At 41.7% G+C, this 25,316-nt stretch overlaps 1 protein-coding gene across 4 annotated transcripts in view; it reads right to left on the minus strand.

The window, feature by feature from the left end:
• Positions 1-1,771: 1,771 nt before the first annotated feature.
• Positions 1,772-25,316, minus strand: part of cpeb3 (cytoplasmic polyadenylation element binding protein 3) — a 40,919-nt gene continuing 17,374 nt past the window's right edge. For all 4 annotated transcript variants that reach the window (XM_062430672.1, XM_062430673.1, XM_062430671.1 and 1 more), the window contains 8 exons: positions 24,827-24,883; positions 21,299-21,322; positions 19,575-19,742; positions 18,495-18,584; positions 8,824-8,942; positions 8,568-8,682; positions 7,882-8,063; positions 1,772-6,437 (listed from right to left, as the gene is read on the minus strand). In XM_062430672.1, coding sequence (XP_062286656.1) covers positions 6,210-6,437; positions 7,882-8,063; positions 8,568-8,682; positions 8,824-8,942; positions 18,495-18,584; positions 19,575-19,742; positions 21,299-21,322; positions 24,827-24,883 — 983 coding nt within the window. In that variant the 3' untranslated portion in view covers positions 1,772-6,209. The remainder of the gene's footprint in view (positions 6,438-7,881; positions 8,064-8,567; positions 8,683-8,823; positions 8,943-18,494; positions 18,585-19,574; positions 19,743-21,298; positions 21,323-24,826; positions 24,884-25,316) is intronic.

Raw genomic sequence — 25,316 nt, forward strand, 5'->3', positions numbered from 1 at the left:
ACATTACCAATCTTTTTTTTTCATCTATTTTGAGATCACAACATGACGAGACCTACAGTGTTTACCTACCCAGAGAACGCCCATGAAGCAGAAGTGAATATACAGTATACTATCCAAGTCTAGTTACAGGAAATACATACGTATATCTATATAGAGGAATATATAAAATGGTTTCCATCATCCAAATCATGATCTTTTTCATTTGCACATACACAGTATTTTATAGTTCAGGTATAAATTGTTTTGCTAAGTGAAGAAACTGAAGAAGGCCTGAAGATGAATAAATACTTGGTGGTATGGTGGTGAATAATACTGACCCATGGGAGAGAGAGAATAACATGGGACTTGACATGAGCGTCGGCTGTATAAACTGGTAGAAAAAGCCAGCTAGAAATAACATTCTCACATGAGCATCAGAGTTTTTTGGATGAAGACAGCAGAGGAAGGGACAGCCAACACATTTCAAGATGGAGCTTCAGCCTGACTTTAGAAATTAGTTTTGGTAAGTATGCTTATTTCTTCTTATGAACTTGACAAGAATATTAATACCACTCGCATATTTGTTCAAAATATAGCTACAGCCATAAACCCTTAAACACTATTTCACACTTTTTTTAATGGATAAAACAACTGAGATATATTATATGAAGTTGAAACCAACAGCTGGTTAGCATGGCTTTGTATAGAGACTGGAAACAGGTAGAAACAGCTAACCTAGCTTGTCCGAAAGTTTTTGCCTACCAGCACCTCTAAACCTCACAATTGCCACGTTAAATCTTGTATTAAAAACAAAATGTAAAAACATTAAGTTCGGGTTTTGTATGAAATTAAACTCAAGGTAATGATGACACTTCAGTAAGTCACTGCTCCTGGCCAAGAAATAGTCCTTTCAGCAAAAAAGCGGTAGAGGATGGATAACACCCTCTTATGCAGCCAGCAGCAGATTAGCTTAATTTATTTGAGCTAAACTAGATTAGCTTAATTTAAAGACTGGAAACAGAGGGAAATAGCTAGCATGGCTGTTTACAAAGTTAAGAAAAGCCAACTACAAGCACCTTGTAAGCTAACTAACGTGTTTTATATGTTTTGCTTAACCTGTAAAACCTGAAGCATAAAGCAACAAGCTATAGTTAAACGTTTCAAGGGGGGGAGGGTTGCTAGGCTATTCTTTGGCCGGGTGCTAATACAAAGTTAAGCTAAACTCCAGATTGTAACTTCATATTAAGAGTACAAACATTAGAATTGTGTCAATCTTCTCATCTGTGTCTTGGTAAGAAACAAATAAGCATATTTACCAAATTTTTATCTATTCTTTTATGGCAGAAGATAAGTAGGGGAAATGTAAAACGTTGGGGGGAAAATATACAGAAACACGCTAAACCCAGGGGAAGAAAAAAAACAAACAGTTTAGCCCATTGCCTCCTCTGGATAATTAAGATACTACAATTCATACATGTTGTACCCAAACTCTATACAGTGCATCTCAACATTTACATTCATACTTAAATACAATCACACTGGTGCACACTCTGAAGAGGTCGAGCCACCTAGAAAGAGGCGGCCATGTGACATATATGATCCTTTAGGAGGAGCTGTTGAATATTTCACATGTGAGGAAGTGTTGCTCTCCACTGCACAAAGTGAGGATGAGTTATTGTAATCAGTGGTAATAGTAATAGTAGTAGTAGTAGTAGTATTGGAGTAGCAGAAGCAATGTAAATGGTCAGTGGTGTTGTCCATCTTCCACAATTACATCACAACGTACTACGTGTATGCTCCATTCCGCCATTTTATTGTATTGCCCATTCATTTGTTTACACTGCGAATCACTTAAACATCACCAACCACCAATCTCGTTGTTTGTGAGTTTTTTTTTTCTCCGTAGATCATTTTCACACTAATGTAAAGCAACATCAGCGAGTTAACACATAAAGCTTAGCATTTTCAAGAATCGAGACACTTTAGTAACAATATTACAAAGTTGTTGTTTTTTTTTTCAGCTTCAAAACAATGAAAAAAAAGTGAACAAACGAAAAAATAAACTTTTAAAGAATTAGCATCATAAAATTAATTTATTCCAAGTAAAAATACAAAATAATATTAATGACATTGACCAGATATGAAAGTCTCCCCCAGAAATAACTATTAATGGTTGAGAAATAAGTTTGTAAAGAAAAAATACGAAATAAAAATGAAAATATGTAAATATGTTTAAATTCTTTTCTTTTTTAGCAAAACTTTCTAAAAATAATGAAAATTTCTCAGTACAAAGGCTACATTACTACTGGAAGGTACTAGCAGGTAGAGTAGGTAAATACACAGTAGAAAATGATTTTAGTGAATCACAATGCTTGCAATGAAAATAATTCTGCAATAAAGATTTATGCCTCTTTTTTTTGTTTTCTTCTTTTCTACAAACAGTACAAACAGTATTGCACATTACAACAAATAATCAAGGTTCTTAGCCTTAAAAAATGGGACTAATTCAAGTCTTGCGTGAATAGAAGGCCACCAGTCAATTGATGCACCTTGGGGGCTTTCGATCAAGTTACAGGTGAAAACACTTGTGTCTGTTTTGTGTTAAAAATAACATTCTTTTCTCTCTACCTCCAGCTGTTCAGTGACTCTCACAAGTCTCTTTCAGTTTTTCTCCGGGCGAAGTCAGGCTAACAAATCAGGGTCACGTTGCTTTTTTACAAAAACAAAAGGGAGCACATACTTTTAGGAAACATAAAAAACTTCTCTTAAAAAAATAATGAACAGAAGATCTCTTTCACAACTCTGGTCAGCATAGTAAATGATTGATTATAAATATACAAAACGTGGGAAATATGTTCAGTTTTCTCTCTGAGCACCTGATATTTTGTTTTTTCCTAAAGAGCTCTTCTCGGTGATGTTTCAACCAATTTCACCAGTGGGACACTCTGACTCTAACCTCCACTGTAATAAAGTAGACTGTACTCTCACACTAACTACATCATTATATTAGTTATAAAGCTCTAGCTCCTTCAGTTGTTGTCTTTTTTCAAAAAAATAAATTCTTAAAATAAAAGCAAATAAGCATGATAAAAAATAAAAAAATCAACCATCTGTTAAATCATTTCTCTTGAAGAATTAAATTAATATATATTTTTTCATCTGAATAAACTTACTTAGAAAATATCAGTTTCTCTCCTAATATATTTCAAAATTGAGGTATTGCAAAAGATCTTGTCAGTCAGAAAGCACGCTTTGTCGTCTTTTTTTTTCTTTTAACAAAAAGAACTGCTGACTGTCGAAAACTGTTCAGATACAAAGAGTAGTGCATAACAAATATCTATCATAGAGAAGGAACAAACATAGAAAACCTGTCTGGGTGGGGAAAGAAATGTCACAAAAACACCCAGAATTCACTTTCATAGGGATACTTATTATTACTCATGGTTAGCCTCGTGTTGTTTTTTTTAAGTCAGTAAAAAAGTATCTTCTGCTTAGTTTCAATTCATTTTTTTCATGGACAAGAAAAAAAAAAAAAAAACATCTATCCTAAAGCAAAAAAAAAAAACAGTTTGCGACTAACACGAGAAAGAGGAGAGGGACTGCGGGGTGCCAGCACGGGACAATCACAACTCGCGGCCGAACAAAAAGAAAAAGGGGGGGGGGGGACGACGACGACACACATTAACTTGCAGTGATGTAGGATTCCCGTCCGGATTGTCCACAAAACTGCTAAAACCAGTGTAACTTGGCCCCCCACGCCCGACCTCCCCACACCCTTACCCCCAAAACCAGAGCCGCCCTGTCTTCAGCAGCCGGTACGTACAGTTTCTAGAGCCCCCCTCTCTGTCTCCCCTTCCCCACCCACCCGAGCCTGTTTGAATTGCGCACCATAACCTTTTTTGATTAAAAAAAAAAAAAAAAAGTCCACCTTTTTTTAGCAGGTCCATTACTTCAAGCTTTGCAGGAAAAAAAAAATCTGGATAAATATGGTAACCCTCCCTCCCCACCCCGCCCCCCACAGCTTGCACATTTGCATGTTCTGGCAATATTGTTCCCCCCAACCCACCCCCCCACCCTCACCCACCCATCCACCCACGCCAGCCATGTAGAGAGCACGTGCAGAGCTCAGTTTATCAACCTCAAGTCTCCAGTAGCTTCAATGTGTCAATTTATTACTCCCTCCCCCCCTCCCACATTCCTCTTCGCAACTACCCTCTTTTTTCCTCATCTAAAAATCGACTGCACCGCTGCACCACCAGCTCCTCTGCAAGGAGGCCGCAGGAGCAGCGCAGCCTCCTCCGCGGGTGGCTGTTTGCTCTGTGTGTTATATAGGTGGTGTGTCAAAAGTCGAACACGTGAGCTCTTTGGTTGCGTTCTGGGACGTAAACGTGCGCTTTTGTCAACAACGGTGGAACAAATTCTCTTTAAAAAAAAAAACAACTAAAAAAAACCCTCAGTTCTCAGTTTAAGCTCACATTATTGCGTCTTCTCTTCCGATCAGACTCAGTGTTTGTAGGCCTGTTAAGTGTGCGTAAGAAAGACAGCCGTCCGTGTGTGTGTGTGTGTGTTTGTGTATCTGTATGTCTGTGTGTGTGTCTGTATGTGTGTGTTCATGTGTGTCGAGAGGCTTCTGTGTATACTGGTGCAAGTGTGTGTACAAGAGAACATATATACGTGTGCATACACTAGTTATGAAGTTTCACAGGACTTCTATGTCGGACATTAACGACAGTTAAAGCGAATCACAGTTCTAGGCATACTCAGACCTAACTACATACGGTATAAAAAATTGCACAATTATATCAACAATCACTGCAAAAAAGTACTTCACCTATTATAGACAGCTTTAAATGGTAATCCTACATTTAATTTGATTTGTGATTATTAAGGTTGTTTTTATTTTTTTCCCCCCTCATCGTCTCGATGTGTTCTCTGCCCGTTTCTGCAGGAACCGACTGCTCTGTCAGCGACCCGCCGCCATGATTCCTTTGACCAGTCTTCCCTGTGTCTGTCCAGTTTTGTGCGAGTCGAACGTACGTCTATAGTGTGTTGTGCAAACATGGGCAGAATCGAATAGTAGACATGATACTGAAAAAGTCTATTGCATGCAGCAACCTGATTGAAATAAACATGCAGTTAAGGGGCCACCCACCCCGAACCCCCCACAAAAGGTAGCCATCGTTTGTCTAGGGGCGCCCCCCTCCCCCCTATGATAGCTCGTCATCCTAAAACACCAGGTGCTTCAGTTGTTTATTATTTTACACCCTAGCCTGAATAAAGTACTTATGGTATCCGTTTATACCATGGATTTAGCAGCAAAGCTATTGCAGCATTACATTTACATAACACTAAAAAATAATGTTATTATAAAAATAAAGACCTAGATATCGAAAAGCAAACTAATCTGATTGCGCATATGAGGTATTAATATTTTCAGAGTCAGAATTGAGAGCAAATATAGCCGTGTTATTTTTACTCTGGGCGTTACAGGCCCACACTACTTGATAGTTGTTAAATCTTGCTACATCTTATGCCACCTAATTTGCTTTTCTGTATGCATTAATTTCATTTGCCTTTGGTAATTATTATTATTATTATTTTTTTACTAGGGGCAATATAACTACAGCTTTTGAAAATAAGTGCATGCTCCTTTTACATTAAATTTAAATTATCTATATATGTATAGATAGGTACAAAACAAAAAATATATACTTTTTTAAAATATTTGTATGGTCCCACCTCTGCCTCAGTAAGGGGGGGAGGGTCCTGACAGGACGTACCACACCACCCAGTCAACAGAACGGGGAACTGAAAGTATCCAGGTGTCTAGCATACCATCCTGTGTGTGTGAGAGAGTGTGTGTTTAGTGAGATTTTGTGCCAAAGTGCAAATTCTAAGCTGATAGACTTTCCGCATTTCATTTCCCCGCAATGCTTCATCAGAGGGGAACACTAGACAATGAGTTCAGAGCCGTGTGGTATGAAGAAAGTCCCGTGTACTGTGTCTGATGATATCCTTTTTGCTTTTTTCATGAGGTGTTTGTGGGGAGCAGGGTGGAGTACGTGGGGCCGGAGGAGGGAGGAGAGGGGGGGGGCTGGGGGGTGTTGCAGCACTGTCCCGGACTGTAGGTGTAGCAGGGGGGTGCAGGATTTTTTTTTTTTTTAGGGGAGGGGGTTGGTGGGGGTCAGGCGTGGGTTTCACCGGGGCAGGGCTGACTCGTGAGCCCCCCCTCAGCTCCAGCGGAAGGACACGTGTCGAGGGCGGTCGCCCCCCTCCTTCACCAGTGGCTTGTGAAACTCTCGGCCAGCTCGCGAGTGGATGCTGGCCCAGCAGTACTCGCAGTAGTACTGCAGGCAGGTGACGTTGGCACAGAAGAAGGGGGCGAACTTCCCCCCGCAGCGTGCCCCCTGGCACTCATCACACATCTGGTCATCCAGGACGTACGGCTTCACCTCCACCTGGGAAAAAGTAGATCGGGAGGTGTTTGGTTAGATTAGATATCATCCATTTTAATTTCATGCTCCCACTTTAAAAACAAATATCACCACACTGATATCATCTTCTGATCCATCTATGTCCAATCTGCAAAACCAACTTCTATGGTGTGTAAATGTGTTTATATCCAGCTGTGTCGGTCCAGGTGTGTTCTATTCTTCAAGCCATTACCAACAAACGCAAGCCAATCTCAAATAAAACAACGCTAGATTGAAGCAGGTATCCTCCCGTCCACCAGTGAAATGAGTTTGACCACTAGCCAGGAGACAAGAAATGAGTGCTCAGTCGCCATGGAGACGCCTCAGTGCACGAGTAGGATGGGTGGATGCTACCCTTGTTATAGCGTGGCCACAAAATGGAAGGTTATCAAATCCCTAAACAGTATGAGGCGGTCCTTCTCAGCTACAGCGGCTACAATGCAATATCCACCGCTGTGAGCAACAACCTTCAGCACAACAAATGAGAGGAACGCCGGCACGCTATTAAATACCAATACCAACTGAGCGGACATGGAGCTGACCAAGGGTAATGAGCTTCTGTGTCCTATCATCAAGAACCATTTACAGTTAATGGAATTGTGGCCGCTGAAGGCGAGAAAAGAGAAAATTAGAAAGGAAAGTGGCAACAACAGACACCTCAACTTTAAACTAAAGTTAACTTTTCATTCTTAAGGATGTGCCCTTACTCTCTGCAATGGATACAGAAGTGTTTATTCCGTCACCCTGAATCATTTCTGTTGCAGATAGATATTTACATTAATATAAATATTCCTAGATGTTAATTTACTAGTTCAAAAGGCTGTTTTTTTATTACATCAAATTTTTTAATAAGTCTATGTTCTTTGCGGCTCTACTAAGTGTTATTTCCTATCATTTCTCTCAAACATTATTTGTATTCAACTGAGTTCCAGTCACAATAAGGACATCCTAAACCCTCACTGAAGATAGATTGTGATAGCTGAGGTGGGGTGGACAGCCCCGCCCTACAGAGGCTTGGCTTCCTGGCTGACAACCAGTCTCTCTCGGTCGCAGCCTGTCCCACTGCAATTGGCCGACGTGCCTAAAATAACCAGGCTGCAGCACAGCCCGAGTGGATATACATGTACAGGGAACTACTATAATTAAACCAACCCTATGTGTCTGCAACTTGAAACATCTGTCGGGACTCCGGCAGCAAAAGGCTACGGTGATTACACAGTCAGGGCAGGCCTTCGGTTATTGTAGGCTGTGCTGAGCAGTTGGCTGAAAACCCCTCTATAATGAAAGCTCTCATACATGGGAGAGGGCTCAAGCAGAGTTCAGCTCTGCAGCATGCCATAGGAATGACTGCAAAAACCTCAGCTGTGGTCGAGACGCTGCTTTCTCTCAAAGGACGGATATTGTGAATGAAACGCATGAACTCGCTCACCCTTTTGTCGATGTCATTGTGCTGCAGCTGAACGAAGCGAGCGCTGATGGCAGCAATGTAGCTCTGCTGATTGGAGAAGGCCACACGACCGGCTCCCTTTGGGTATTTGAGCTCTGGGTCGGTGTCGATGCCAGCGTAGCAAACACCTCCATACAGCCGATCCATGATCATAGCCAGCTCCACTGCAAAGAGAGACGGGCGAAAGAGATGATTAGTGTTAACAGCCAGTCCTCTTGAGAGTTTATGCCAGTTAATGACCTTTTGTTCTGGATTTAGGAGCCTTCAGCCTCTCTTAAAAAACCCAAGAGAAAAGGTTGAACTTGGACGTTTGTGATTGATGCTGTTATTAACTAATGTAAAAATCTGTCCTACTCCACTATTCATCAGGGCAGCAGTCTCAAACTGCTGGTATAATTAGTAGGGGTCACATTGCAGACAAGCCAGTGATGTTTATCCCAAGAACAGAAAGACTTGAGCCTTCCATTACACCATGAATACTTAACATGACGACCACTTGGCCAGCTTCCTGGAAACCCAAGTAGAGGATTGCTCTCTCTCACAGGGAGAACTTTCATTATAGCCCTCCGGCCTCTGCACTCCATGCCAGTCAACATTATGAAGCCCATTTAGAGGCTTTTGGGGGCCTCGCAAGAAAAAAAAGATTCTATTTATATTAGTCGACTTACCTGCACGCAGGGGCCGAGGCACCCCCCCTACGAAGATGGTCTTGCGGGGGTCTAGAGGCTGGGAGCCATCCATGACAAAGTCACTATCACTCAGATTCCAGGGACGGATCTGGACCTGCGTACAAAAGTCGAAAAAAACAATCATTTGCTGTATTTCACCTTGCCCGCTTAAAGTATATTTACTGTGTACAATTGAAATGATTATGACGACATACATCTACATTCTTGTTTGCTTCATAAATGCCTGTCCACTTACCGGTTTGTCTTTGATGGTGGGACTGGACACACACAGGTAGAGCTTTCCGTCCTCTTCGATGCAGGCGTCGATCAGGGCTTGAACAGAGGTCTCTTCCTGGAACAGCAGGAAGGCGTAGCCTGGAGGGAGGTGAAAGGGGATTTTAGCAAACAATCTCTAACAGACACTACATCTGTTGCAGTTAATAGTCACAACCTCGTGATCATGACGCTTTAAGGTCTGTCCTGTAGGCAAGGATTCATAGATATTAGAGTATTTTCGACAGTGTCTACATTGTACAAGTCACAATCCCATGACTATGCCCCATACTTTTTTCCATGTAATTATTCACGGGATCAGATGAGTTTGTCTCCACACAGGCATATAACCTTGTGGCCTGTTCTTTTGTCCTCCCTCCTTCCATAAGACCCAGCACCTCGCTGCCTTGCGCCGCCTTTGATTAAATGACTCCTACTCCTAAAGGAACCATGCAAAATGGATCAAGCCCAAAACACACACTGCGGATCTTCCTTGAAAGTTGAGTCAGTTGGAGTAGTTTGATAATGTCTTCGCGAGGCAGAAAGAAAAGCGCAATTCAGACAGTCACTCTGTACTACTGAATTATTGAGCACTGAGAGCACAGACCTTATCCAAGGTCAGAGCTATTAAGCCATTTCGGGAGGGACAGAAAGCTAACTCAATAGGCTACATCCATCACACAATGCTACAGGGGCCAGTGAGGAGCGGGGCTCTGATTTATAGGCCAAGTAAAACGAAGGCAGCTTACCGAGAAAGAACACAGAACTCACTTCTTGACAGCCAAATAATAAATACATGATACGAGACATTGTAAATCCAAAAAGCAGCAGATACTGGTGCACGTAGTTATCTCTGAAGGGACGATGAATTATTGGTGTATCACTCTGATTATGTTAGCAGAAGCCCAGCACCACCTGTAGCCCCCATGAGTCAGGGAAATATGAGCTACCGTCTGAGTGTAGCAAGCGAGATGGCACACACACACACACACACACACACACACACACACACACACACACACACACACACACACACACACACACACACACACACACACACACACACACACACACACACACACACACACACACACACACACCCTTAGGATGGTTTCTACTGGAGTACACTCTGTCTGCAACTTCCAATCCCTTCTTTTGTAGAGTCTCTTGAGACTACTACAAAAGCCACAGTGTCTCTTGAGAGGCCTGATTTTAGACACTCAGGATCACCCTCACTTTCTCTCTCTCACACACACACACACACAAAATTAGCCACGTGCACTTACGCAGAAAAATGCATGAGTGAAAACAGCAAAGAGGAATGTGCAACTGTCATGTTTCACTTTTAGCATTCCTGAGCGGAGTTGCTGCAGATGAGGGGAAAGGAGAAAAAAAAAAAAAAGTCTGACTCGGCAGACCCAGTCAACTGTAATATGTGGATACGTCTGAGTGTGTGTCAGGGCAGGGGGAGGGATGAAGGGGAGAGAAAAGTGAGCAGTGAGTATCAAAAGGTGAAGTGGAAAAGCAGGTGTGTCAGCAGGCGTGTGTGTATGTGTGTGTGTCCTCACGAGCACTCACACAGCTGCTGCCCTGAGAGATGGCTTTTGTCTGTGTGTGTGTGTGTGTGTGTGTGTGTGTGAGACTATATATGTGTGACGTGTGTCCTGATGCGTCTGACAGTGACAGCATCGTGCCCAGAGCGGTGATGACAGTTGCATCTATCTGACATTAGTCTGTGAGTAAGCTGACATTTATGTAGATGACCACGCGGTTTATGAAGCTTCAGCATTCCAATCTGATTACTCTGAAGCAAAGGAAAAACCAGGTAGAAATAATACAAGACTTATAAAACACAGGCAAGTGGACAAATGTTAACCAAAAACACCATTTTTACTGTATCCATAAAACACAAAGCGTAGTTGATTGTCGGAATATAAACTATTTTTCTAATAATTACAGTTATCTTTCAAGCAACATTTGAAGATGTAATGCTTTTCTTGTTGCATATAAAAATAGAATTAATATCTTTGAGTTCTGGAATGGTGGTCAGATGGATAACTGATAATAAAAATATTGTTAGCTGCAGCCCTAAAGAACCATTAGCAGTTGCTGTAATAGAAATTTGGTAACAACAGGCATCCTTAAAGTCTTAATGGTAATCAATAAAATAGTGCTCTCCATAATAATCTTAATCAATGTGCTGTCAAGTACCTCATAAGAAGCCCATTGAAAAGAAATAAACCATCAACAGACAAGCATCATTTTATAATGATAACAATTGTGTAACAGAAGAAAGGAGCAGCGGGGTCTTTATGAGGATTGATACAATCACTACACAAACACAAACACCATAATTATCCATGTGTCTCTTCTGGATCAATATTGCTCCATGCTAACACATTAGCAGACACAATGCATCCAGTATTATTCAGAGTAACCACAGAGGCTCTTACTAATTAAAAGTTTTTATTTAGCGGTTGTAGTTATGAAGATTCATAGAACAGGGTAATAACCTCAGTGGGGCTATAATGTTTTCTCTAATAACAAGCTGCAACATCGCGGGCACAACAACACATTCACAATGCAAAACTAATTGTAATCAGCTGCTTTAAGTGACCAGCTAATCTCTGCCTTTCTGTAATTGGTCGACACAGAGCCGACTCCTCTCTGTACTGGCCTCAAGAAATAATCAATTAGACGGGACCTAAGAAGAGGATATTTCTGCACCGTCATCTTTCCCCACGAGCCTCGTCATCACCCGACATAAGACCCCTGTCTTGCCTGTGTTGCCGGGTTACATAAAGAGGGTTTGTCATTGGGGGAAATCATGTGGTTAAGCGCTGACATCCCCTTCAGTGAAAAAACAACTGCAGTCTTGCGCACACACACACACACACACAAACACACACAAAAAAGCGGCATGAAAAGGCAGAGCTAGCCAGCAGCTCATACAGTCTGAAGGAGGGAACAACGTGTTCCATGACCCAGGGCAGGAGAGAGACAGAGAGAAAGAGAGAGAAAAGAAAGAAGGGGGGGAGAGAGAGAGAGAGAGGAGTGAGTCAGATGGAAAGAGAGGGGGGGAAGTGAGAAAAGGTAGGGAGAGAAGGAGAGAAGAGGCAAGAATGACTGCCATACAAACAAGGTTTTAAAATGCTCATGAGAGGATGAGGAACAGGAGCAGCAGAGGGGGATATAAAGCCTGTAGAGACAGGTACTTTAATGGACCCTGTTAGAAAGTTACAAAACTGCAAGAGGCCTTGAAACCCAGACACACAGCCATTTCCATTTGTGCTACACTCCATGGCTCACTGCAAATGCTGTAAAAACCCCAAAGTTAACCTCTATTATAAAATTCACAAGTGGATAAACCAAATTCCAGGTGCACTTCATGTCTTCAGTAGAGCTCAGAGTGTTACCAATAGAATTCAATTTAAAGTTGAAGAAAATTCACACTTTTTCAACCCTATAAGAAGGTTACCATGACGGCACCTGTCTATTACAATCCTGAACACTTTTAACAGCCATAATTTAGTCTGATTCTGATTTGATCATTGGCATAAGAGCCTAAAATAATGATGCATCACTTGTATCAAATTGTAAAAGAAAGGCTTTCTGGCATAAGAGGTTCCATTAAGACACAGTTTGTCATGGTGATTGATATACCGAACAATATGGATGCTCCATTCAGTCAGCATGTACGTGTTAGAAAGAGTATGGCGAGGCATTCCACCTAAGACCTCCAATGAAAGCAGACTGTGCCATATTCTGTTCATGCCACTTTAATGCTCTGATATTTTGTCCTGAAAGGTGCCGAGGAGCCGTCTCTTTTTCCATCAGCTTTGCGCAGTGCAGAGGCTTACGCCATGGGAGGAGAGCGCAGATCTGCAGTGGCTCGTGCCTGAGATTTATAGGGCTTTGCTGTGTTGAGCTCCCAGCACTGTCCAGGGAGGAAGGGAATACGTACACCCAGCAGCATTTTCCACCCTAAAGAGTTGCTGTTTACAGACAAACGATAAGCAGAATGCCTCGCAGGTTACGCAGTCAAACCAATAACCTCATTCAGGACAGAGTCTTTCCTGTACTGGAGGCCAGCGGTTTGACTCATGGAGCAAAGAAACGGTTACCTCAACAAGCAGCCTGACGACAGTTACTCAAATTACCATAAAAACAAAGGCTTTAACTGACAACCTGCAACTGCCTACCCAAAAAACTGCCACCTAAAAATGATATTAGGCTATCACTGTATCACTATAATCGGCCAAGAAACTGCATGGTGTAACCCATAAAACCACATGTTGTCATTTTTACACTTTTTGTCAAGATATAATGTATGTTAATTATGGTAGCATGGTAGCCAGACTAGCTGTTTTCCCCATTTCTGGTATTTGGACTTAGCTAAGCAGCTCCTGTGGCTTTATAGTTACCATGGAGACACAAAACTGATATCAATCTACTCATGTGACTCTTGGCAAGACTAAAAAAAGTTTCCCCAAATGTCAGAATATTCCGTTAAACGCACAATATGTAATTTCTGCCGCTAGGTGTCTCTGAATCAAAACAATAACTAAAAGATGGAGTTTGATGACGTTAAGAAGTAGCGTGGGATCATGGGAGTTGTTGTCTTCATTTTTAAACAACTGGCTTATTCCGGTTAGAATAACTTTATCGTTCAGGAGGTTTTTACCTTAAGCCGAATTATCCACAGAAGTCTTTTACTCTGGGGGCCGACGTGTATACTCTTTGGTTGAGGGGCATGACAGCATGGCGACCAAATTAAACAGACCGTTAGCTTGATTAAAATTACAGATTTCTCTCTGTGTGAAAATATTCAGAAACATTTGAGTAATGTTAGAACACAACTGAACAAAATATATGACATAAGTAAAGCCATTTTTAGACATTCTAATGCAGAATACTCACACAATATAAGCAATTTCAAGAACCCTGAGTTCAAGACAAAGGAACTCCCAGATAATGCTTAACTCACACTCACTTTTCCAGATTAATGGTCTAAAAATACACTTTAGAGTGAAAGTGTTGCATTTGCAGTTGGTGCTAGCTGATACTTCAGCTTGGAACTGATACTGCACGGTCAGTCACTAAGTAGTACACAACGCCTCTCGAGCGCTATATGAAAGACCCGCATTGCAACCCTATTGCCTCCATTACCTCATCAACTGAAAGCCATGTTGACTCTGCTGAAATCCAATCTGCGATGACAAGATAAACTACATGAGCATAGTCACAATGTGCATCTCTCTGGTTTTAATTATGACATCTACTTCCAGTCTCATTTTCTCATACCGAGCAAACTAACACGTCTGCAGATTTATTCCCCATAGGCAAGAACGCTGACTGGAATAGGGCCAATGACAAGAACGACCAAAGAATAAATCAGCCACTCCCTATCGCCGAAACTCGGCAACAGACAAGAGAACAAACCTTCAAAAATAATGTCATCCTAGCTGCAAAAACACATACACACATGTTTAGGCCTACTCCAAACGTCTTGAGGCACTTTTCCATGAAAGCATAAATGAAGCCAAACCTCCATGTATACCATATATCCAATGAGCAGAGAGAGAGGAAAAAGAAATCTACAGTGGGCTGTAACTCTACCACAAAATGTAAACAGACTGCTGACAGCGATTTAACACGATGAGGGGAGAGAAGGTGAAGAGGAAGAAAAGAAGAAGAAGAGGGCTTGGCAGGGTGGATAGAAGGAGACAGTAACATCTGCTTTCCTAAAAACAAATACAGGCCCTGAGGCTTTGAAGCTATTGGAGAGAAGTCAGTGATAGAGCAGAGGAGTGGTGAAATTAAGCGTCGCTAATCATTTCAATTTGAGGAAGTCACTCAGTGGATATAATCCCACCACAAGGGTGAAAAGATAAATTGAGGCCTGAGAAAGGCGGCGGAGTGTAATACTGTGACTGCTGCTGCCATTATTTAGGCCTTGCTGCACTCGTATATCACACAGGCAAGACAGTAAATATGGACTTCTGTTTAGAATGTATAATTTCTCCTCACGACATTGTAAAAAAGCTGATAATGACTGGCTGCAGTGTACAGCAAAACTTTATTTGTAACCTTTTGATGCCTTCAAACAAGTGTGACACACTGTTATTGCGGCGTGATGTGAGCGTTAGCATTTGTAGCAGTTTATAGCTCCCAGCGTTCGGGCTGACAGCATCGCCTCCTCCCCCGCCCTTCTATCCCCAATCACGGACAGAAATAGCTCCCTAACATTTCCAGCTTATTTCCAACATTGGTGACGCCAGCGCTGTGTGAGATGGGAGGACGTGAACGACAGCACCATGGCAACCAGAGCTCATTGGTGCGACAGGCAACCGCAGCAAACTCAACACTTTTTTTTTCTTTTTTAAAAGTAAGAACACACTTTTTTTTTTTTTTAAGTATTAACTGTATTAATTGTAAATTATATTACAGGTTTAATTTAAAGCAGCATTCAATATTTTGTTGGCAGAACAGGTAGATATTTTCACCTCATGAAGTAGTCACGTTAGCAAAAAAAGAGCGCTAACGTAAAGCCTGTAGCTAGCTAAAAATGTAAGATTTCAGCATGTCAAAGGATTATATTAGTGCCTTATGTCTACCTAAGAGGAAAATGTAGTTTATAGCATATACTGAAACCTGTTACATTGTATATGCTAACGTGCAATACATGAGTACAAAGGCTGACATCACGTCTGCAGTAAAAATAGCACCACTGTATAGCAAACTCAACCACATAACAGGCTGCATGACACATCTCACAGCTGATATGGTGACTACAGTTTGTAAAGATAGAAGGGGGGGGAAATTACAGGCACAAACATGCAATCATTTCCAAGTCAGACTCTTTATACGGTTAGCATTTCAGCTGAATGTGGATGAGCTATTCTGTGATTTAAATGTTTGTTACAAACACAGCATACTATATTTCACTTAAACATTTGTTCTGTTTTTACTTTGTGTGTTCTCTGTGACTAACAATATGTCTATGTATATGTGCCATGTTTACAGAGGTTTCTGAGCCCTGTAACGTTATCCACTTGTGTCTTCTTTGAGGCTCAGTTTTTCGGTTTTGCTGCTTATAAAAACTTATTTCTGGGTTCTTTTCCCTGTTGGTACTGCATCCCACCACACTGCAGCTTTTAGACATTTTTCTCTTGTTTGTTAGCAAACAGAACCAACCGCATTATAACTGTGATTGAATAACTGACTGCGTGATGAAGTTACACCATTAGTCAACCAAAGTCTGCCAAAGTATAATATCCCAGAATGGATTTGGTGCTACCAATGGTAGGGTAACTTTATTAAGCTTTAACATTTTTTCCAGGTGAGAAAGTAACCATTTACATTCTCAATGTGTGGTCAGTTTATCCAAATAACACCTGTTTAACACCTGGCTTCTTTAAAATATTGTGTTAAAAATAAAATAAAAGCAATATAAAAAGACATTTACAAATGCAAACTTTACACAAGTGAAACACATACACTTATTAAAACTTAGTATAAATGATTAACTTGATAATTACTGCATGAAATCTATTTTCCAGGGTTGTGGGTAAGTGAAGTAATATATAAAACATGTTAAAACTACATCTGAATCCAACCCTTCTTACAACAGAAGCACATATTCTACACCCAAAATCTGCTGCAATGTCTTCTAAGTATTTTAATGACTTTCTTATGTATACAGCACCTTGAGTTAGAATTACTGTATGACTAAGTGCTATACAAATAAATAAACTGAAAATGCTGCAATGTCCATGATGGTAAACAGGTGACATACAAATTAAAACCCCCTCAAGTGTTTCATATGTGGTCCAACCATATACTAAGTTTTGACCTAGTCTTGTAGCTGAAAATAGCTGCCTGCTGTAACTAGAAACAGGGTCGAATGGAGCAGTGACCAAAACTGTAAAGCTGCGGGCTATAAAACCAAAACAAAGAGCTGGAAGATGCTGAAAAGCTCTGTTGAGTTGTGGGGAACACCAAAATTGGCGTTTAATTCTCTGTGGGTTTATCACTATGAGTGACCTCTTTGTCTTGGTCCATTGTTAATTGAGACCATACTGAATAATGCAGCTTTAATAGCTTTACAGGACATTCATGATAAGGCCAAATGTGCACGTATTTACGCCCTGACTTTATACAGCAGCGGCAAACATGGCTCAAAGTGAAAGTAACATTCCTGCTGGCTCTTCTGTGAAGTTAATCTTTAAACTGTGGTGATGTGGAATTGGTTGGTTTATGAAAGGTCAGATCTGCAACAAACTGTGGTAATATGTAAGCAGTTTTAAGACCACAGCAACTGCAAAACACAGCAACACAACAACTTATTTCTCCATTGTAACAGACAAAAAAGTATGGAGAGTATGGTAATGTACTTTAAGGTATTGTTATAAAATGGGAAAAACTGTTGAAAATTTGAGTGGTGAAAAAGTATGAGCAAAGAGCGCTGGTGCCTGTTCGTACTTCCTCTGGTAGTTGCCAGTCTTCTCCCAGCCCCAAATAAGTCTTCCCCTGCCCTTAGAAATCAGGCTGAGCTTCAATATGAGTCATCCCTCAACCAAAACACTTTCATAACTGTACAGACACACACCGCCAGCAGTTTAATGCGAAGCAGGACGGAAAGTGACAACTATCTTCCATTCTGTCAAGCTTGGAAGGACGAGGAGAGGCCGATGACCTCCTGATGCGTATCCCACATTTATAAATCAGCCCTTACACAGTCCACGCGACAGCAGGACACACTTACACACACATGCAGATGTGCATTTGCTCTCAACCCTGAAGCTATTAGTGCTAAGAACTCTGTCACCAGGCATCTGTCCCAAGCTCCCTTGCCAGTTAATATGGAGAGTGTGATATAAACAGGATATTTTAGCAGTTTCCCTTGGAGCTTTTTTAAGAGAATGGAGTGGGGTTTTTAAATTAGAGTGACAGAACACTAGTCCCACATGTCTCCTCCCCTTACATGGCGGCATCCTCCAGCCGCCGTAAGCTCATTCATTCCCCTAAAAGGATGCTGCATTTTTCCTGCTGGCTTTGGACATTAGTAGAGCCAAGCCTATTCAAAATAATCCTCCCAAGCTAAAAAAAAAAAAGGGGGGGGATGTTGAAAAATGAGAGTGGGGGAGAAACTGGCGGATATTTCCGCAGGTCCTCCAGATGCAGCATATTACCATCTGCCTATGGAATGTCAGTTATTTCCAGTGTCTTTAATAGCTTCCCTAATATGACACACAGCAGCTCCCTGGCCAGAGGGAGTGATGTAGAGGCCGGGAGGAGGGTGGTGCTACTCTGATCACCTGCCCCAAAGTGACATCTGAGAGGATGCACAGCAAAAGAGGAAAACTTTCACACTCCTCGGGTACTCATTCAAGCAAACAGTTCTTCGGTCAGAACTCGGTGCCCTGTGATGGAGTCATTATATACAGTGTGTTTCTTAGAGTGAGAGACTACAGGAGGTTGCTCAGATAAACAGACACCTCCATTCTCGCCCAGCTTGAGCCACGAATTCTCAGTAATATGATCCATTACAAAACTTAAGACAGCGAGAAACACCTGAGGTGATATTTATTGGTGTAGATTTTGATGTCTGATGGGAAAACACTAGATTATGCACCGAGAAACAGCTGTTACCTTTAGGTGGGAAGTAGGATTTGCTCTCAGCTTTGTGGGGCCAGTCTACCACCAGGTGTCCATAGCGACGGAAACTGTTGGTGATTTCATCTATGAAAATGAAGAAAAGAGGAGAAGAAAGAAGACTTAATGTCATGTTTATGAAGTGATAACATTCATGGTTGTTGACGGGTGCATTTGAAGGACACCACACAGAGCCACACTTAGTGCTGAGAGAGGCACACTTTCTATTTTTTGCCGTATTGCTGCTGCAGAGGTAGCCACCGCATTAAACAGGAACAGGGGCCGGGCACATCCAGTCTCCGCTGGGCTGACTCGTGTGGTGGAAACTCATTAATTTTTCAAACAGCTAAGGGCACGTATTGTCCATCAACTTGACATATGCTTGTTCAACTCTGTAGACACATGAAAGTAAATATTCCATATTAAAGTTAATCTCCTTGGCAAACTCCTGAGTTTGTGGAAACAATTGCAGGTCCATGACATGACTGGTAGTCCCAGACATTACACTCAAGACTTGGAATATGCTTATTTTAAATTCCCTGTAAAGGAAAATCAGCGATTTCCTGTTTAACACATTAAACATGTTACATGTCTACATAATAGCTGAAAATGTGAAAAGACTGTTAACTATGTAGTAATGAATTGTAGAGTTAGTGTGTTTTCTCCAGTTTATGTGTTCAGGATTTGTTGGGAGGGCCTGAAATGGTGGCTCATTGACATAAAGATGCTACTAGCATGACCCCTTCCCCTGCTTTATAATTATATAGTAGGGGAAAAAATGTTTTTGAGTAAGAATTGTCACTGAAAAAGTATCAAACTGTACCTCAAGCCTAGTGATTTATTTTAGCAATAGAAGTTTACAGTGTCTAAAATGAGTGTAAAATAAGTATATGTTAAGGTGCCTTTAAGCAATGCTCAAATAGTTTAGTGTAACTGTTAGTGGCAAGCAGCCAAAGAGAAGCGGCTGTACATGTATTGTACAATATGTATCAGTAAAAGCAGGGCGTGGCGGAAAAAGAGACAGATGGTGAGTGAAAACCCTTCTCTGAATAAACGTAAAAACGTTTTTTTATTTACCTTCATCTATATCAGGGGGAAGGCCTCCGACAAAGACCTTCCTGGAGTAGCGCTCCATCCTCTCTCCATTCTGACAGCGGGTTGGGGAGTTCAGGCCGGGGGTCAAGGAGGGGTCACCGTGGCCATCGTCGAGGAAACCATCTTCAAAGGGAAAAAGACAGGAACGACCTGGGCAGAGAGGAAAAGAGAGGAATACCAGGAAGACAGACAGGGTAAACAGGGGAGGACAGAGAGGTAAAAGAGTGTGAAGTAAAAAAAAAAAAAAAAAAAGGGGAGGGAGGGAGGGTACGAGAGACAGACTGAATTAATCACATCTGGAACCCATTATAGCCGCAGGAGCAGTTTGGATATCTGGGCCTTTCTTCAACCTCTTAACACATGCAGTCCAATTCTTTTATTTTGGAAGGATGTTATGTAAAGCCTGCTACCACGAGGGCTGGATTATAAATGAAAATCTTCCAATATCATTTAATAGATTATGAATGCAAAAGATAAGGAAAAAAATCAAATATACAACATGATTTACAAAAAGTACAAAAGTATGTGAACACCTACGCACATACAATGATTCCCAGGTTAAATATATTAATTCCCATGATTCTTAGAATGAGTTAAACAATCACATACAAGTGTAATAATTAGGTGTCCACATACTTTCGGATATGTACTGTTTCTAACCTTATAAGGATGATATCATAATATTGTGTAAATGGCTGGTGACTGGCTGTCCTTATTTTCATTACATGCTGAGCTGCAGCGCATAATGAGAATGACTGTTGATCATCCAGTAATATGCATAATCATGATCATTCTTTCCTAGCAGACACACCTTTTCCATGGAAGTCGAAACTAGCTCCCATTGGGAGGCCTCCACTAGTCTTAACAATATTTCAGTGTATCTATTATGTTGTATTATGTTGTTGCGTTTCTTCCTATGTGTGTTCATGAAAGCCCCCCCATGAACACTGCGGTGTGTTTTCATTCTGTTCATTATTAACTCCACTTAATCAACTTCACCCCCGCTGTCGCTAAAACATTAGAACTGAGTGACCTTACTAATGTCACACAGCGGTGTTCCTCCTTGCTGAAGAAAGACAGGATTAGTTTTTTAAAAAGCACATCAAAACAGAGATGATTCATATTCGAAGCACCCATCTTTGCCATTCAGATGATGATTCACTTCTGAGTCAGTGGAACCCTCGAGATTCATTTTTTGGGAAGCACTCCAACCAAACATGCCAAAACATCTGAAAAGGTTGAGTGTGATTTTGTGGCAACATCACGCTATCTCTGGAGCAAACAAGTGCATCCATGTTGTTAAATTCGGGAAATATATCGCATCAGGTGGATTTGGGTTTTTTCTCTTAAAATGGGATGCATAGGCAACACAGCAACATCCATAATTTGCATTATTGTGCATATTATAAACATTACAGGTAGAACACTGACTCAGAATAGAGAGAAAATTAAATTGGCAAACAGATTTTTTTCCCTTTCACCATCAAGCAAAACAAAAGTTCATATTGACAGATTTGGTGGATCCTTGCCCCGTCCTGATTAAATGAACAATGTGGGAAAATAATGTGTCGAAATTAATATGATTTCATTCCAATCACAGCACAGATGAAAAGCAGAGAGTGACACCACACTAAGACCCCCCTCAGCCTCTGAGAGACATGGCCGGCATGGCAAGCAGAACCCCCAGAGAAAATGCCACACGTTACCTCTTCTGCGGCCATAGCTCCGGGCTGCTTGTCAGCACAGTGGGGGAAGGAGAGAGGGAGACAGAGGGAGAGACAGAGGGTGGGTTGGGGCAGGAACAAGGGTAGGAAAGAGATACAGAGACATGGGTTTTGTGGAAATAAAACCAAACCAGGAACATCTCTAAGGCAACAGTGAAACCACAGATGGCCACACCTAAGCTTCGGCAACAGGAGGAGGATGATTATTACAGCCTGGCACCGGCCCACAGTAAACGTGCTGCACCTGCCTTGGCAACGGACTCATGCAGATGCTGCACGGAGGAGGGGGGGAAAGGGGGATAGGTGAGGTTTACTCACGGAAATGGCCGAGATATTCAGCAGCATAATGCGACACGCCATCGCCGGAGATTGTAATCTCAGTTTAATGAACCCGCAATGGCTCGCGTTCGTGCTAATCTTCTGAGAATATTCACAAATGAGGCCATAAAGCAGAGCTCACGCAGGACTAAAGGTACAGCGGGTTAGTCATTATCATGGCCTTGGTGAAATATTGAAAGTTGCTCTCAGGTCAGGCATGGCAGGCCAGGTGCAAGTGGAAACTTCCCACAGGATAAGGAGAGGGTTTGGAGGTGGCTGACAGCCTCGGGGCTCGGAGAGGGAAGGGTAATGTGCAGAGAGGAGGAAGGGTGGGGGGAGGGTGGAGGGGTAGCTATGGTGTCATGGCTGAACTGATCTAAATCTCACTTCTATCTAATCAGCTGTTCATCATGTGCCACCTTATCTTTTTCACATGTGTAGGGCTCATTTCACTGCAAAGACTCAGGATTTCATTTTTTGATTAACAGGAAACAATGTAGCTTATTTTAACAAAAATCTGAACTCAAGATCCACTCACTAGCTTTTTCCAGAGCTTTCAACTACTACACAGTCTTCTCCCATTCACAACCAACTATAGAAGACCAGGAAATTTGATTGAAAGAGCTAGAGCTAGTGTGCCTTAAAACAACAATCAGGTGCCCATATGTACATCGAAACAGGTTTTGCTTGCTTTAATCATTCCTACTGTTCATCTGGCCATTAAGAGATACCCTTCATAATTCAGGATATATGTAAAAGCAGTCCTTGAATATGATGTTTCAGTAGTTTGAGTTAGCCAAATAAAGTGTCTTCTCCCTCATATAGTGAATGAGCAACTGTTCTCACATGACCAGTGTTCAATACTTATTGTAGGTGACATTTTGTCAACTTAGCCATTTTTTCATCTGCCTAGAAGAAAGCTCTCGAAAAAGCTAGTTGGACGATTGTCGAGGTCTACTTCGTAGCTTTTTCCAGAACTATCAACCACGTCTCACAGTCGTCCTCCAATATACAACCACCTGTTAATACTTGATAAAATGCTCACACTCGGGTTACATGATGACACCTGAGCCATCTCCATTACAACTGAGCAAAGTCCGTCTGCTGAGGAAGACCAGGAAATTTGGTTGAAAGAAAAAGTAGTTAAGTGCTTCATTATTCGCATTGCTATTCCATAGCATTATTTCCAGCTAGTCACGGTTCACTTAGTAGCAGTTCCAGAGCTTTCAACCATCTTCCCATTATATACGACCAATTGTATTACCAAAGTTCAACGCTAAGGTCATGCTATCTCCACCAGCTTAGGAAGACTGATATATGGTTGAAAGCTTAATGAAAAGCTATAAAGTATCCACTGAATTAAGATTTTTTTTGTTGTTATTGTTTCTGAGGTTAATAATGAACTCATGCTCATGTTTTGTGTGTTGAATTCCAGTGTTTCCCTAGACTCTGTCATGTTCCAACAAACAAGCTCAATTTGAATCTCGCTGGGCTGCAAATGCAAATCAAAGCAGAAGCAAAATGTGGCTTAAGACTTTGCAAATTTCAGTAAACAGCAGGAGGGGGTAACACGGGACTAAAACAGATCCTCTGCCTCCTCTAAAACTCATCGGTCACAAAGCAGACTCGTCGCTTCAAAAACCAATATGGGCCTTCGCATTGTGAGGGTCCCATTGTGTGACTTGCCCCTCCGGCTTCTCTCTGTGAATATATTGTCTCTGAGCCTCTTCTCCTTTGCTATGTTTTCATTAAAAAGATCTGCTTCTCCAATCCAAAAAACCTGGGCAGTCTCTCAGCAGCTTTGCCCTCTCACCGTCTAGCCTTGGCAGAAACAAAGTCACCTAGCAACCAGGGCAAAATGAAGAAAACGTTGCGCTGGGAAACTGTCAGATGCCTTACTAAGGAAGAATAAAACCCACAAGGGAGAGGAGGAAAGAGAAAAGTGAGGGGTTAAACATAAGTACTAACTTCTAACTGTGTGGAGTCCGGGAGAAAGAAAGTGTTTAAAAGGAAGCTGGGTGATTCCTCTGGGCACGAGGAGTTTGATATTTCCTGCTCTGCTTAGCTTCAAAGTCACAGCAAAGAGAAAGCCTCAGACACTTCTACTAAGCTGTCAAGTGAACAACACCAATAAATCTAGATAGTTGACCTACGCTTACCACTCTCCCCCCTTTCTTCCTCACTTCAACTGCTAACACCATCCGTAGAGCCTTCAGGTTCTCACAGTGTGAAGCCTCAAAGCTAATGGGACGAAATGAAGGAGAAACACCGAGTAAAACACTTCTGAGTCGAAACCAAAGCTTCCCTGTCTGCACACATCACAGGCTACAGCCGAGAGAGTCAGTTCTGACAGACTTGGAAGATCTGGACAGATCTGTGCTTGCCTGAGCGTAATCCCATGACACAACAGTTTAACATCAATCCGAGACACGTTCTCCGAGGATATGAAGGATGAAAAGAACAAAATGAGGAAGGGGCACTATTGTTGTCAAGATGTGACAGAAGAAACTGCCTCACCAAGAAAGTTTTTCTATGTTAGACATCCTGCTTTTCCTCATTTCTATACCCTGTAGGCCTACTGAACACGGGCACACAACATAGCACTTCACAGATTTCGTTTGATCACAAGTCAGTCCAATACTTTTCATAGGTTTGGACAAAAAGAAGTACCCAAGAAGGGAAACAGAATGCCTTAACCCAAAGAAATCATGTCCCTGACCCCATTTAGAACAAATAACAGACCATTTGGAAGGGTAGGGCCCGCTTAGAAAACTTTGTGGCATCCATGCAGCAGCATAAGACCCAATATCTCTCTCCGTTCACTGTTGATCATCTGCCAGTTGGTGGGACACTGAGGGGAATCTAGTCTTACATGTTGGGGTATTTTTGGGAGTGCTATTCACAGTTCAACTGTGCAAAGAGGTCTGCCCTAGGTTTATGGTGTCAGGGAATCCAGGCCTTAGCAAAGGGTAGGCAGGTGTGCCCAGTGAAAACTGGCATGGGCCCCTGTAGCTAAAGCATATGTGTTTCATGGGAAGAAGCCACGAAATACTTTTCATTCTTTCTTTTTTTTTCTTCCAAAAAACACAAGACAAAAAGCAGCAGAAAAAACTTTTATCTGGAAAAAAACAAATCAAACAATTCTGATTAAATCCAAGAAGATGATGGGAACTACAATGAAATATGACTTACTATTCAATGGCATTATGTGGTCTGCTCCAGGATGATGAAAGTTGATGCCCATACGTCCTGTGAAGGGGGGAAAAAAAGAAAAGATTTTACAAAGGAGGGAAAACATGGACATATCTGATAAAAGCCACCCTTTTGACAGACATTCATTTTAATCTCCCACATTTCCCCACTCTACGGCAGTGGGGAAATGTCAGCCGTGATGAAATGTTTAACATGAAATGAATAAACAACACATTTGCCCAACGTGATACAATGGTAGAAAAGACGACAGCAGAAAACAGATGTGAAAAACGAGGTAGAAACACGCATTCCTTTGTTGGCACATATCTCATATGCGCGCACACACACACACACACACACACAGACGCTAACAAAGGCAACTATAAGGCTAGGAATTCAACAGAGCGTGCATTCTGCTATGGTGACAATGTCTGCATGTTACAAGGGCCCATCTGTCAGTGCTTTCATCATGGGGAGAGGGGTGATGTGG

This window comes from Scomber scombrus, chromosome 12, assembly GCF_963691925.1.
Source record: "Scomber scombrus chromosome 12, fScoSco1.1, whole genome shotgun sequence".
NCBI lineage: Eukaryota > Metazoa > Chordata > Actinopteri > Scombriformes > Scombridae > Scomber > Scomber scombrus.